Source organism: Danio rerio, chromosome 17 (genome assembly GCF_052040795.2).
Source record: "Danio rerio strain M-AB ecotype USA chromosome 17, GRCz13ab, whole genome shotgun sequence".
Lineage (NCBI taxonomy): Eukaryota > Metazoa > Chordata > Actinopteri > Cypriniformes > Danionidae > Danio > Danio rerio.
This window is the reverse complement of record NC_141037.1, coordinates 34,782,501-34,798,194: the sequence shown is the minus strand read 5'-3', so window position 1 is coordinate 34,798,194 and position 15,694 is coordinate 34,782,501. Positions and strand designations below refer to the sequence as shown.

Here is a 15,694-nt window from a genome sequence, read left to right as displayed (position 1 = left end):
AACAACCATGTTGAAACTTCACTTCAAATTGGTAATCTCTAGAATACTCAACATGATCTCACAGCAATTCGTAACTTTTTGATTCAGTGTATAATTCATATGAATTCATATGATCACATTCGTCCAATTTTGTAAGATTTGCTCATCCCGCAATGATAACTGGATTTATACATGAGGTTGGTGCCATACCTCCTTTTTAAAATGGTACAGTTTCTTACGACTGAACTCGAATGTATTGTATTGTATTCTTCGTATGAATTTGTCAAAAAACCCACTAAACATACCAACTCAAAATAGTTACGTTTCCTAGTGAGATCAGGCTGGAATATTTTATCTTTAGTATGTCATAAACTCATTTAGATTCCCCCCCTAAAAAGTCTGGCTTTCCACAAAAATAAACGTGTGAGACGACAGGACAATGTGGAGAATCTGAGTTGATAATTAACTAATTTCGAGATAATCACGTGCTTATGATTGATCATGGCTGGTCCCGCATTTGCCAATTGATGATTCACCAATCAGACAATTCCTAAGTCACAATAAATAACCTAAGTTCCAAACCACAGTCATCTTCGTTTTGAAGAATCCCTCCTTCCACCCCTACTCCTTCTCCTTTCCTAGATGGGCGGCACAGTGGCCCAGTGGTTAGCAGTGTTGCCTCACAGCAAGAACATCACTGGTTCTAATCCTTACCAAGCCAGTCAACTTTTCTGTGCAGAGATTACACTGTGCAGAGATGACCGTGTGAGTTTCCCCTGGGTCCCCTAGTTTCCTCCTACCATCTAAAAACATGCAACCTAAGTTAATTGACTAATCCAAATCAGCACCATTGATGTGCTCCTAGTACTGCAAGTAGTGATCTCTTCATAGCAATCCCTCATTGGTCACTGCTGCTACAAAGAGAAGGGGAGCTCAAAATCCCCTCTCGCCCTGCAAATGGGAGGGAGCCCCGGGCTTGAGGATCTTATAAACTCAGGGCTCTCCTATTACTCTTTATAATTAATCACCAGCTAAGTGTTAACTCTTGAACTGACAGAAAGTGTCATGGTTTGGGGATGTATTCTGCAGCAGGACTTTGACTTCTTATAATGCTCATTGGCAAAAATGAGTGCAAATGTTTATCAGAAACTCCATCATGTGGTTCCTTGCTTTCATTTATTGACCAATCCGCCAGAAATGTCCATGAAGGTTAATCAGACTTCTTATGAAAAAAGGTAAAGCAGTTCCTTTTGAGTCCAATATTCAAAATTTATTTCATTTTATGTTTACTTTACTCTGTTTTACTAGAATCATAGCATCCTTTCTAAGTTTGAATGAAGATTACATTATTTATGCAAAAAGGCGTACACTAGCTGTTGCAACTCCTTCACTCACTGTATAATAATATTTCACTACTTAATAATATTTCGTCTGATAACAATTTTTTTTGCACTTTTTGGATTCTTTTGAACATGATTTGAATATGGTGACAGGCCGTATAAGCTACGGAACAAATCACAGGTGATCTAACTTCCACCACAGAGGTTATTTTACGACTATGAATCAAACAAGAAAAAAAAAAAAAAGAGAGACAAATAAAGCTTATTTATCGTGACCCTCAAAATGTAGAAACCATTACTATGTTTACTCAAAATCAATGACAAAAGTGAAAACATTTCCATTCTTGGCTAAATGGCTGACAGTCGCAGATTAATTGAAGGTAAGGTATAAAAATATAGTTCTTTCAGATCTGCCCATTGACAAAATGCCTGGATGTGCTTTAAGAACTAAAAGGCCAAAGGCTCTTGAGTAGATTTCGGTCCATTAGTCTAAGACTTAATGGCCAATTCCATCAATAGACCTGTCCTTGTCGCTACTAAAGGCTAACTTCCAACCACACAAAGCCATTTGTCTTGTTTCCAGGCCTCACCAATTAAGACCAGTCTATACCAATTTTCCACTAAGCACAACATTACTCATGTGTTTATCGTTATTAGTGCTTTGGTGTTGTGGATCACTCTGAATGTCACCGAATCATCAAAGGCTGATGGAAATGTGAAGTCGTTAGATTCATCTTTTCACCACTTGTGCAATTTGCTCTATTTTCCTTCAAGGGTGCTTGTACTCAAGATACACTTGACCAGCCTCGGCTCATGGAGAAAAATTCAGTTTACAGCCATCCTGTGTATATTAAGAATAAAATAAATTTAACCTTGTGCGTCATTCTTAAAGTTGTACAAATATGTTGGTGTAAAATAACTATGATCAAAGTATCGTATTTTAATATATTTATTTATTATTTGAAAAAAAACAGATTTATTTAACAGTGTCAGACCAGGGCTCGGTTTTTTAAAAGTAATCCATTAGGATTTTGGATAAGGGATTGGATCAAATCTTGAAAATGAAAAGAAAAAACGGATTACCTAATCGGATTAGATCACGTAATCTAATCTTGGTTTTGATCTGGATTGAACCTTTACTTTGGGTTTTTCAGACCTTTTTTGTAGGATTTGGATCACATTGATCCAAGAAACCTGGATTAAACCAGTGGATTTAGTATGGATTTCATGCCCAAAATGTAATGAAAACTTAAAAATTGTATTAAATAATACTATTTTTGGATCATGCAGTATCTAACGAGATATACTATTTATTCATAAGGTTTTAATTATATTTGTTCATCTGTCAGGCTATAGTGATTATTGGCTTTAACGTATTTAGCCTTTCAGTATAGGCCTACAGCAAAGTAGAAATATCTTAGCCTCATAAAATAATCCCCCAGACAGCTGTCAAAATTGACCAAAAACAATACATTTTATTCTGTCTCTAATTGATTATATATATATATATATATATATATAATTCATTCATCACAATGGAAAATATTTTTGTTTTTAGAATATTTATTAGTGACGCATGCAATGATTACAGAATAAAAACAACAATAAAAATAAGCAAAGAATGGCAATCAATGATTTTTGAAATCACCTTAAACAATTGCAAAAAGAGACTGGGCAGAAGCACAGCTTCATCTGGCAGAGGAACAACTGACTCTGACCACACTGCAGCAAACAAAGGCCAGACATCAGATGAGGAAGTTTGAAGTTATTGTGGAGTTTTTGACATTAAGTCTTTTTTAAAATTTTATTTACATCTATATTTGAAACTTATTATAAATACCTCAATGTACAGGGTTTGTGTTGTAGGTCTCAGATGAGCGGACTGCTGGTAGACGATGGGGTGGGGTTTTATTGTTTTTAGTTTTTTTTTTTTATGTGTTTTTTCATTTCTAATAAAAATAAAGTTATATTGACCCCACACTGGCTATTCTACTTGTTGCTCTTTACATAGGCCTATCTATTCATCTACATTGAGCACTGGTAATCCAGATTTAGTGATCATGAAAAGTTCCTATCCGGATCAGATTGATCCAATCCAATGTTGCTTTGAAAAACTGGCTCAAAAAGTAAGCTGGATTACGTGATCACGGATCGCAAAAACAGGATTACTAATTCCGGATCAATTTTATCTGGATTAAACCTTTTGAAAAACCGGGCCCTGGTAATAACTGTCAAAACTCCATTCATTTCAAGGATATCCATCTATCCATCCTTCTGTCCGTCTGTCTGTCTGTCTCTATCTGTCTCTATCTATCTACCTACCTACCAACCTACCAACCAACCTACATACCAACCTACCTACCTACCTACCCAACCACCCACCCACCCATCCATCCATCCATCCATCCATCCATCCATCCATCCATCCATCCATCCATCCATCCATCTGAAAACTAAATAAAATGAGACAACTGGTCCTTCAAGATTAAGTTACAAAGGAATTTATATTTAGTAAAAAACATACTGTCTAAATTTTGACTGATAAAGTACTTGGTAAAGAAAAAAAAAAGAAAAAAATGGCAAAAGACGATACACTCACCGGAAACTTTATTAGGTACACCTTACTAGTACCGTGTTGGACCCTCTTTTGCCCTCAGAACTGCCTTAATCCTTTGTGGCATAAATACAACAAGTTACTGGAAAAATTCCTCAGAGGTACTCTATTGGATTGAAATCTGGTGACTATGGAGGCTATTTGAGTACAGTGAACTCATTGTCATGTTTAAGAAAACCAGTCTGAGATGATTCACGCTTTATGACATGGCGTGTTATCCTGCTGGAAATAGCTATCAGAAGATGAGTACACTGTGGTCATTAAGGGATGGACATGGTCAGCAACAATACTCTGGTAGGCTGTGGCATTGACATGATGCTCAATTGATAATTAAGGGCCAACAGTGTGGCAAAAAAATATCCCTCACACCATTCACCACCACCAGCAGCCAGACCCGTCGATACAAGGCAGGATGGATCCATGCTTTGAATTTGTTGATGTCAAATTTTGACCCTACCATCAGAATGTAGCAGCAGAAATCGAGACTCATCAGACCAGGCAACGTTCTCCAATCTTCAAGCCTGTGTGAATTGTAGCCTCAGTTTCTTGTTCTTAGCTGACAGGAGTGGCACCCGGTGTGGTCTTATGCTGCTGTAGCCCATTCGCTTCAAGGTTCAATGTGTTGTGCATTCAGAGATGCTCTTCAGCATACCTCGGTTGTAACAAGTAGTAATTTGAGTTACTGTTGCCTTTCTATCAGCTCAAACCAGTTTGATCATTATCCTCTGACCTATGGCATCAACAAGGCATTTGCACCCACAGAACTGCCACTCACTGGATATTTTCTATTTTTTGGACCATTCTCTGTAAACCCTAGAGAGGTTGTGCGTGAAACTCCCAGGAGATCAGCAGTTTCAGAAATGATCTAACCAGCCCGTCTGACACCAACAACCATGCCGCCTTCAAAGTCCCTTAAATCCCCTTTCTTGCCCATTCTGATGCTCGGTTTAAACTGCAGCAGATCATCTTGATCATGTCTACATGCCTAAATGCATTTAGCTGCTACCATGTGATTGGCTGATTGGAAACTACGTGTACCTAATAAAGTGGCCGGTGGGTGTAAATAACAATCAAGCTATTTTCTGATCATTCTAAAATTTAGCACACATTGTAAAGCTGGTTAAAACAGAATGATGTAGATTGTACACACACACACACACACACACACACACACACACAAAATCATTGGATTTACAAACTTTTTGTGCGTTATGGTAAGCGGTTGCAAACAATTTATATGGGCTGAATTTAAACAAACAAATTTACTTTAGTAATGTTCAACTTATTTTGTTTGTTTAAATTAAATTTAGTAAATCCAATGAATCATTTTTTTCAGTGTATGCAGATGGCCAAAAACTGCATGTACACAAAATAAGATTGACTGACATCTGACAACCTATTATGACTAAAAGAGAGAGAGAGCAAAGAAAGAGGGACAGAGAGAGAGAGAGAGAGAGAGAGAGACAGAGAGAGAGAGAGAGAGAGACAGAGAGAGAGAGAGAGAGAGAGAAAGAGAGAGAGAGAGAGAGAGAGAGAGAGAGAGAGAGAGAGAGAGAGAAAGAAATGTCCTCGTGTCCTGAGCTATAATGAGGCCCATTTACTCTCATACTCCTGCTTCAAGAGGAAATGGATTTCGACTACGGATGACACACAGAGCCTTTGTGCATGTCCTGTTCAGCAGAACTCTCATTAAATGACTGTGGATTTCTAGTAAAAGTTGGCTGCAAAAATGCAGAAGAAAAACTGAAATTTAAATAGTGGGTTTTGTGGGTTGCAGCTACTTATTTTTAGTAAAGGCTGCTTTGCATTTCATTTGAGGAACAGATACGGTTACCAATGTTTTGACAGTTGCCATGATCAAGTGAAAAGTACAAATGGTTTTAACTGATGTGGTACCGTACCTGAGTATTTGCCGTACTGTTGTTGTTGCCTTGATTGCGGGCATCAATGTATTGTGTCGCCGGTGCTTGTGCGGAAGCAGAGTTCACCTGCAGATTTTACAATATATGCATGAAAAAAGATGCATTCTATATTGAAATAATCAATGACAAAACATAATAAATAAATATTCTGGCACCCAAAACACACAGAGTGTGTATCTACAGGAAAGCCACACTTAGAATATGATAAATATCTTGGTAATTATGTTACAAAGATAAACCTGCTGCACAGCACATTTGGGAATATTGCCCATCTGGAAAAACAAGCGTGCCAAAAACCTAATTAAACTTTTGATTAACTATATTTTATATCCTCTAATAAGGCTAGAGCTCAGAAAACCCACATTCAGCAATGGAAAAAAAATAAACCCATTAAAAACGCTGAGTTTTAGTTACATGTTTGAGTTGCATAATCCTGTAAATAAACGATGACAATTCTTCCAAATTTAATGGCAGTCATAATTTCTATTATTATTATTATTATATTTTTAATTCATCTGTATTTCTATAGCGCTTTTACAATGTAGATTGTGTCAAAGCAGCTTAACATAGAAGTTCTAGTAAACTGAAACTGTCAGTCCAGTTTTCAGAGTTCAAGTTCAGCTTAGTTCAGTGTGGTTTAATTTTCACTGCTGAAAGTCCAAACACTGAGGAGCAAATCCATCGATGTGCATCTCCACAAGTCCTAAAACCAAGCAAGCCAGTGGCGACAGTTCTTTAACACTATATCAATGTTTTAAACTGATAAAAGATTCAGAAATAATGTTAAAACTCAACAAATAAGAGATATTTAAGAGAAATTACGTTAAATTTTTTAAATTAATATTTGGTGAAATAACGTTAAGAGTTTTGATCATAATAAATTAAATGTTGTGAATATTATATTTACCATGTCATGTTCTGAAAAATAAATATATGAATTACATACTACATATTTGTTATTGAGATCTTGTAAGAAATGTTGTCAGACCTCAATACAATAAAACAATATTAACATTAATCAAACTAGTAAATCCAGAGAAATACAGATTTCCCTTGATTTCTAAACACAAGACAACTGCAATCGATTCTCCAGAAAAAAAATGAACAGTTGCTGGTACATTACTGTAGCGAATGCAATAACAGTTTGCTCAGTGATGTGGTTTAGATAGCAGATCTTGCCCTTGAGTACTCTCTTGAGTACTATAAAATGTTCCCACACACTTCAGAACTGTGAAACCAAAAGCAAAGCTGATGATTAGGGTGTTTTTTTAGTTACCTCAACATAGTCCACTGGCACCAGGCCTACATTTCCTTTGGAATTCTGAGCCTCTACCCAGCCACCGCCTACATTCTACAAGGGGAAAAAAAGTCCAATAAATAAGTCAAAATATGAGTAAAATAAAGTCCATCATTCAGTGTGTAGAAAGATACATTTATGGAAAAGAAATGAAACACCATACTTATTCTGACACATACATATTAAATGAATAAATGAATTAGTGCTAATGCAAATTGTTATTACATTTAACATACTGTTTTGAAGGTAAAAGAATCAATTATTATGATTTTAAATAATTCATTAAATATTTCAGTTACAGAATTTCGTATTTAGGATTTTTGGATCATATATTAACATATCGTCAATGATTCTTGTGCAAAAAAGGTCTGACATGTTTTGGTCTTATGTTTGTAATCTATTGTTACAGGAAATAACATTTTAATAGGCGTTTTCTGTAAATATGTGTATGATATTAATTCTTTTATTTTGCTAAAATTATATTAAAATACAATTAAAAAAAAAAATCTAATGCATAAATAAAGCTGTATTACACTTTATTGTTTTGATTCCTAAAAAAAATATGTCTATCCTTTCACAATGAGCACCCTTGAAAAATATACATTGCATCCAGAAAGTATTTATGGCGCTTCACTTTTTTTCACGTTTTTTTTTTTAATGTTACAGCCTTATTCCAAAATGGATTAAATTAATTTATTTCCTTAAAATTCTACACACAATACCCCATCATGACAATGTGAAAATAAAAATCTTTGGAGTGAATGCCAAGCGTTAAGTTTAGAGAAAACCAGGCACCGCTCATCACAAGCCTAATACCATCCTGTAGGGATGTTTTTCAGCAGCAGGAACTGGAAGACTATGAATGCAGCGATTTGCAAAGACATCCTGAATGAAAACCTGCTTCAGAGTGCTCTTGACCTCAGACTGGAGAGACGTTTCATCTTCCAGCAGGACAATGACCCAAAGCATACCGCCAAATTATCAATAGAGTGGCTTCACAACAATTCGGTGAATGTTTATTAGAGTGGCCCAGCCAGAGCCCAGACCTAGATCCTATTGAACATCTCTGGAGAAATCTGAAAATGGCTGTGCACTGTCACTTCCCATCCAACCTGATAGAGCTTGAAAGGTACTGCAAAGAGGAATGGGCAAAAATTCCCAAAGACAGGTGTGCCAAGCTTGTGGCATCGTATTCAAAAAGACTTGAGGCTGTAATTACTGCCAAAGGTGCATCAACAAAGGATTGTGCAAAGGCTGTGAATACTTTTGTACATGTGATTTTTCAGTTTTTTTTTTATTTTTTATAAATTTGCAACAATTTAAAAAAATATTTTTTCACATTGTCATTATGGGGTATTGTGTGTAGAATTTGAAGAAATAAATGAATTTAATCAATTTTGGAATAAGTGACTAAATAAATGTGAAAAAAAGAAGCACCATGAATACTTTCTGGATGCAAAGTAGTTTTTACCGCTTTTAATTAATTATTATTATTTTTTTAATGCTCAACAGCTATTCCTCCAGTCTATAGTCACATGATAATTTTAAACCTAATATTAATAATAGTAATATTGCAATATTATTAAAAGTATAGACATTATTATTATCACTATTATTAACAGATTTTCTTTTTTTTTCTGTGGGATCAGTGATTTAGCATTTTTAGACATACAATATGTAGGTTTAATTTCTTCCAAAAGCAAACAAAACAAAAGGTACTAAGCACAAAAAAAAAAATATATATATATATATATATATTAACAAACTATATTGAACAAATTTTATGCATCATCTACTGAGCACAAGCTCAATATATACTCACCTGGTTAGTAATGGTGAGCGTTTCACCTTCATGAACAGTCAGCTCATTGTTGCCAGGCTCAGCAGCGAAGTCATATAATACCTGAGCCTGAACACAAAGCCCACAGCAAACATATGGGTGACACAGAACAGAAACTGCATGAATATTTCAGTCCAGCACAGCTAAAACTTTCACCTCCGTGACAGACTAATAAACTTCTCCATGCAGGCTAAACATATAATGCTATATCAGATTACAAATAATCATCACCTCTAAAATAATGCTTGTTATTGCATGTACAAATTAGACAATTGCAATAAAACATATTTCTACAGCTCATTTTTGCTACAGCACAGATGCATCTTATTATACGCTAAAAGATTTTATACCCTCATTCCCATGTATGAGGGCTCGTCACTGTGACCAGCATTCACACAACACATAACATCATGTAGACCAAAACATTCAAACTGGTTTTCTCTGACAGCTAATTTTCCATATTCAGTGTTTATCCACATCAAAAGCACATGCACTTGAATGCTAATGCTGACAAATCTTTTGCACACTGAATGACAAGTTCCTGTGGGTTTGGTTCCTGACAGGATATGCACCAGGTTGTTCCTGCAGCAATTTTGACAGGAATGGCATGTCAGTGACCAAGTGAGTAGGGCTGCATGATATTGGAAAAATAAGCGGTCGTGTTGCGATAATGATATTTTTAAAATATAATTGCAAAATGTTATATATATACTGTATATATAAACTTATAAGCATTAAGAGCAGGTCAGAATCCACCTTTGCTGTGGTGCATGGTCTAACAGGGTTATGCTTATTCTCTTAATGAGTTATGGGTGTGTTTTGACGTGAATTAAACCAATCAGAGTCTCACCTCCCATTCCCTTTAAGAGTCAATTGCGTCACGCCATGGGGCATTTGCTATTTACATGGCGGACTTTATAAGTGGAAAAACTGAACGCTTCACTAGTGAGAAAACAGTTAATCAGACAATCTGCACGAGGATAAAGAACAAGCCTCCTCCATTCTGCCTCTTTACTTTCACTCTTTATTTTACTCCTTTACTTTTGTGACTAAGGAAACGGTGTAGTACGCACTACACTGAAGACTTCATATTAGCCTACATATTTAATTTTTTTGTTAAGTGCAAATATTTGTTTTAAACAATCCAGCAAATTAAAAAATTAACAACAATAACGAAGCGTGGTCAAGCGTGGAGTTATATCCAAACACACGTCTTATTCCTATGCCCCATATAGTGATGCAAACATCTCCAAAATCCAACAGATAGAAAAATCTAAACTTGTTTTTATTAAAACAAATATAAATAAGCATATAATAATAAATACTGCTAATAATAATAACATTATACTAATGCAAATTGTCATGAATGAACTGAAAAAAGGTATGGAGGCATGCAGAAGGTATGGAGGCAGTTGTTTTAATATTTATGTAGAAAAGTTTTGTAACATTTTAATCCTTTTTTTCATACAGTTGAGGTCAGAATTATTAGCACCCTTGAATTATTGTTGTTTAACAGAGTGAAGATGTTTTCAAGATATTTCTAATAGTTTTAATAACTTGTTTTATCTTTGCCAAGATGACAGTAACTAGTTATTTTCCAAGACACTTCTATACAGCTTAAAGTGACATTTAAAAGCTTAACTAGATTAATTAGATTAACTAGGCAGGTTAGTGTAATTAGACAAGTTATTGTATAACGATGATTTGTTCTGTAGAATAACGAAAGAAATGTATAGCTTAAAGGGGCTAATCATTTTGACCTTAAAATGGGTTTAAACATTTTTTTGACTGATTTACTCTGGTCAAAATAAAACAAATAAGACTTTCTTCAGGAGAAAAAAAAATATTATCAGACATACTTTAAACATTTTCTTGCTCTGTTTAACATCATTTGGGAAATATTTAAAAAAATGAAAAAAATTCAAAGGGGGGCTAATAATTCGAACTTCAACAGTATGTAAAGATGTCTGTGTATAGCTGGGTATCCTGTGTGCATTAAGCAATGTGTAAGCATTTGAACCCACATAGGCGCATAACTAATGTGCTCTGCTGGACCTTAGACCTGCTTTCAGCTGGTCAATGGCGTAGCCTTTTTTAGTTCTTTAAAATAGCAATGTGAAAAGGATGCGCCTTAACACACAACTATTTTAGACCAGCACACCCAGGAGTCCACAAAGTGGTGGAAATGGATTTGCTATTTAAACAATGTGGTGCAAAACATGAAATTTAGTGTTGCGCTGGTCTGAAAATAGCAACAAATCACGCATAACCCCTGTTGTGCTTTATTGCGACAGGTGTATGATAGGCCCATAAGACTTTAAAACCTCAGCAGAAAGTCTGATTCTTATTGGCTGTTGTCATTTCCCTCTCTTGTCTCCCAGCATTGGTATTTATTTTCAGATCTCCTAAAAGCACCTATTAAAGAGGTGGGAATAAATATAGTTAAAATCCCATCTGATTGGTGAGATTTGTATAAATAATTTCAATTATTGCACTTCTCTGTGATATGTATATTACATATACTGTTACCACAACACTTTTTTGAAAAATGGTGTAGCGCTTTTAGTGAGCTAACTACAGTAGAGAGCATTTTAGGGTGCATGGCTTCAATTTGGGGTGGGCTTGACTGTTTGATTATATTCCTGCTCAGATGACTCACAACCTGCATTAAAAGCTACAGTATGTAAACAGCTGGTGAAGTTTTGAGACATGGTTTTCTATCACATTTGTTCACACATTTGTGCACACTTTCACACTTACTACTAGTTCACAGTAGATTATTATCTTGAAAAATTTAGCCTGGACCAAAAAAATTAAAAACATACATCTCCATCTCCTTCTGTCTGTTTTCATAATATCATCTTTTAAAAGCTGAAACTTAAGATGTAAATAAAAATGTTGTATGATTGAGAGACTCAGGCGTATCTTTTTTAGCAGTCTTCAGTGTGCACCAGGGTTCATATGGCAGAATTCACAGCATTCGTAATCAAATGAACTGCACTAACAGAGCAACATTTATAATCAAACCAAGCCAACCATGTGTGCCCACATGAAAGAAATACTAATTTACAGTAAATACTATAGTGTTTTTGAACCATACTATATTAAAGTTATAGAATACAGTATATCTATTGTAGTGATAATACTTCAATACACCACAGTTTACTGTAGTAAAAAACTAAAGTATACTTTAGTTTATTAGTTCATTAGTTAATACTATGCTGAAGCATTCATTAACAAAGAGTTGGAGTATTATACACTTTACTACAGTATGGTTCAATACCACTATAGTATTTTTATATATATTATTACTATAGCCTAACTAATGAGGTTTCAAAATGCCCAAGTAATTCTTCAAATGATAGTTTAAACCTAGTTAACTTAGTTTAGCAAATATTATTTTATTTTATTCACTGTCCTATAAGGTCTTGCCATCTTTTTACTGTATACAATGTGATGATAAACAGAAACCAAATTACTGTAATGCAATACAATCTGACAAGGTCATAAGTATCAGTTTAAACATACAGTATTGTAAGACCATTTTGTAAAATTATCCAGCAATCCTCCAGGCTATTCAGCACAGAAGTAAACAATAAACCAGTCCTCAATACATCAGTAACTGTTTCTTTCAAAATGCTTACTGTACAAGTTAAAGTGGATGATTAAACACTCTTATTATGTCACAATCTTATTTTGACTTGATGGAAAAATTAAAACCCTAATGAAAGCAGAATACAATGATTTCATTATAATATAATGGTTTTTGAATGCAATGCTAGGTCTATGTGATCAGTTTGAAATGTTATGTTTAGAAAATGTATCATACTTGTGAAAATTGTATATTTTTACAGTTTTTCCTTAGTCGCTCTGGTGCATTTCTCAGATCATAATAATCTCAAGACTCCTTGTTCAATCTGCAGATCATTTTGTGACTTGTGCACATCAGAAAAGGAGCTTCTCATAACTTTTAACAAGTTGCAAATGCTTGTGTACATCCGTGCTAATGATTATGTGCATTTCTGTGATGTTTCCTATATTAGCAATCGCTCACGTCATGTAAATCAAAATGTATTATTTTGGTCTCTGTTGAATAGTCTCACCCCTGCAACATTTAATCCTTTGTTCATGGCATTAGTCTTTAAATGCAAAATGGCTGAACAAGTCATAATATTTTGTCATTATGCATTTTTCTATGCATTTCCATTAGACATTTTTGTTCTAAATATGTCTAGAATTAGTAAATTTCTCACAGGTGAATCTTGACTTTTTCAAATAAAGGTGTATCTGAAAGGAGATTGTCCTACGTTCATTTTGTACATTTGTTTTGTTTTTTTATTTGTGTTATGCTATGCTGTCTTTTCAAGATCTGGCAAAAAATTAAAGTAAAAAATAGCCATAGTTTTCATCAGAACAGCCCTCCAGAACACTGTTATACTGACAACATGACTAGGTAATTTGACTGTCTTATCGATTCACAGTGACACAAGGACTTGTCAGTCTGACGACACAGACACATTCATTGACACAGAAATTTAGTTTTGAGAGATGAACTAAGAATTTTAAGCAAGTGGCACTGGCTTTTGCAGGTAATCCATGGTGTTTTGCTATTTGTATGCGGTGTTTTGAGAAATGCACTTACTTTTTTGCAAATTTCAATTCTGATCTGAGAAATGTACCAAAGCAACTGTAAAACTGTAATAGGAAAGTAATACTTTTTTTTCACTTATATCTCATTATGTCGAAAACAGAGTACATACACACACATTAATTTTTGCTCAAAAAATGCACACACACATGCACATAACTTTTTAGTAATTTGTATAATATAATATTGCAGGGCTTTGTATATATATATATATATATATATATATATATATATATATATATATATATATATATATATATATATATATATATATACATATACTGAACTATATATATATAGTTCAGATGCAAAAGCCTCTTGGTACTGTCTGAAATTTCCATCGAAAATGAACATTTTCCTCAGCCTCCTTTGTTTATGTTGACATATTTCACTTTAAAGACCAGGAAAAGGACTTATTCTTTGCCATAAAAGTGATATTACAGAACATACACACAGGACAGGAGCCTGATAAAAATGCAAATTAGAGAAAAATTTCAGACGGAATTTAGAGGTTTTTGCATCTAAACTTTTCAGATATACATCTTTAAATAAAATTATTCTGTTCATCAAGGCAACATTTGTTAATATAAAAAACTGCTAAATAAATATTTATTTAAAAACTGCTTATTGTACGTAGTTTTAATTAAAATTATTAATTCTGTCATAATTGATTTTATTACTATTACCATTAATAATAATAATAATAATAATAATAATTATTATTATTATTAATAATAATATTAGAGTGATTTCTGAAGGATCATGTGACTGACGACTGCAGTAATGAAGTTGAAAAATCATCTTTAAAATCACTGGAATAATGTATGAAATTAAATTATAAACTACTTTTGAACAGTTATTTTATAGTTCAATAGCATTTCACAATTTTACAATTTGTACTGTATTTTTGATTAAATAAATGCAGCCTTGGTGAGCAGGATAAGCTTATTTTAAAACATTTAAAAATCCTACTCACCGGTAGTGTATATATGTATATGTGTGTGTATACATAGGCCATATGATATATGCTCTCTCTCTCTGACAGCAAAACGTTTTTGACCAGTCATTGAATTGTCCAAACTGGTTTGCGTACCGGTTTAAACGATTCACTGAAAAGATCCGATTCTTGAACAATTCGTTCACGAATCCCTTTTCAACCTGTGTACCAAACACTTCAAATATTGCAAGAACATTGAACTTAAAAATTGATTTACCAAGTTATTGGGGAAAAATAATCAACACAGAATTTGTTTCTTAAAAATATAACTCAACTTCATTTATGTTTAAGATTCTCGGTTAGTAAGTGGAAAAATATCATGCATTTACTAAAGTACACTGAAGAACGGTGTCTACTAAGTGCAAACGTAGTGCTAGAAATATTGATTACAATGAAGTCCCTACCAAACGCGCCACAGTCATTGAATAATTTATCCCAATGTAATGCCCAAACTTACCTTCACTGCCATCGTGGTATCAATATATTAATCACCATTAACATGCGATATGATGTCTAAAAACGTAGTAAAAACAAACCTTTCTCTCCCTAAATGAAGCGCAAATTACGCGTTTGTTTTTGTGTTATGCAGCAGTGAATGCTGTCGATTAGCAAAACATAGCTCGACAAAATCCAGCTATATGACCCATATAACGAGATATGGGCGTTGGAAACGTGGATGTTTCGTCCTCTTTCCCTAACTGAGACCCGGAAAACTTCAGCACATTGGCCTCAAAATGTGTGACTTATTGAGCTGTCAGAGCGGCTCTTCCTCCAACTCACACACCGCCCAGTAAAGCCCAAGTAAACAACAGAGACATTATGCAATGAAACATTAGATTTTGCATGCATTTACATTTTTGAAAACGGATTACGGATTATGTTTTACTTAATACATTTCTCATAATTTTTATTTTGTCATTAAACATTTTATTTGAAACCCATACATGTTTTAGTAGAAGTGGAAATATGTATTGTGACAGGGTTGAGGCGTGTCAGAGCAGGTTTACAGAAGGAACGGCTTTTTCAGGGAGAGGATTTACTACCACTATTCTGGTAG

At 34.3% G+C, this 15,694-nt stretch overlaps 1 protein-coding gene across 3 annotated transcripts in view; it reads right to left on the bottom strand.

Annotated features, from left to right (window-relative positions):
• The window catches only part of snx9a (sorting nexin 9a), a 34,756-nt gene extending 19,402 nt beyond the window's left edge, over positions 1–15,354 (bottom strand). For 2 of the 3 annotated variants that reach the window (XM_087288662.1, NM_001012313.2), the window contains 4 exon segments: positions 15,095–15,354; positions 8,975–9,061; positions 7,132–7,206; positions 5,835–5,921 (listed from right to left, as the gene is read on the bottom strand). In XM_087288662.1, the coding sequence (XP_087144788.1) occupies positions 5,835–5,921; positions 7,132–7,206; positions 8,975–9,061; positions 15,095–15,106 (261 nt within the window). In that variant the 5' untranslated portion in view covers positions 15,107–15,354. 3 annotated transcript variants of the gene reach the window in all.
• Between the last annotated feature and the right edge of the window lie 340 nt (positions 15,355–15,694).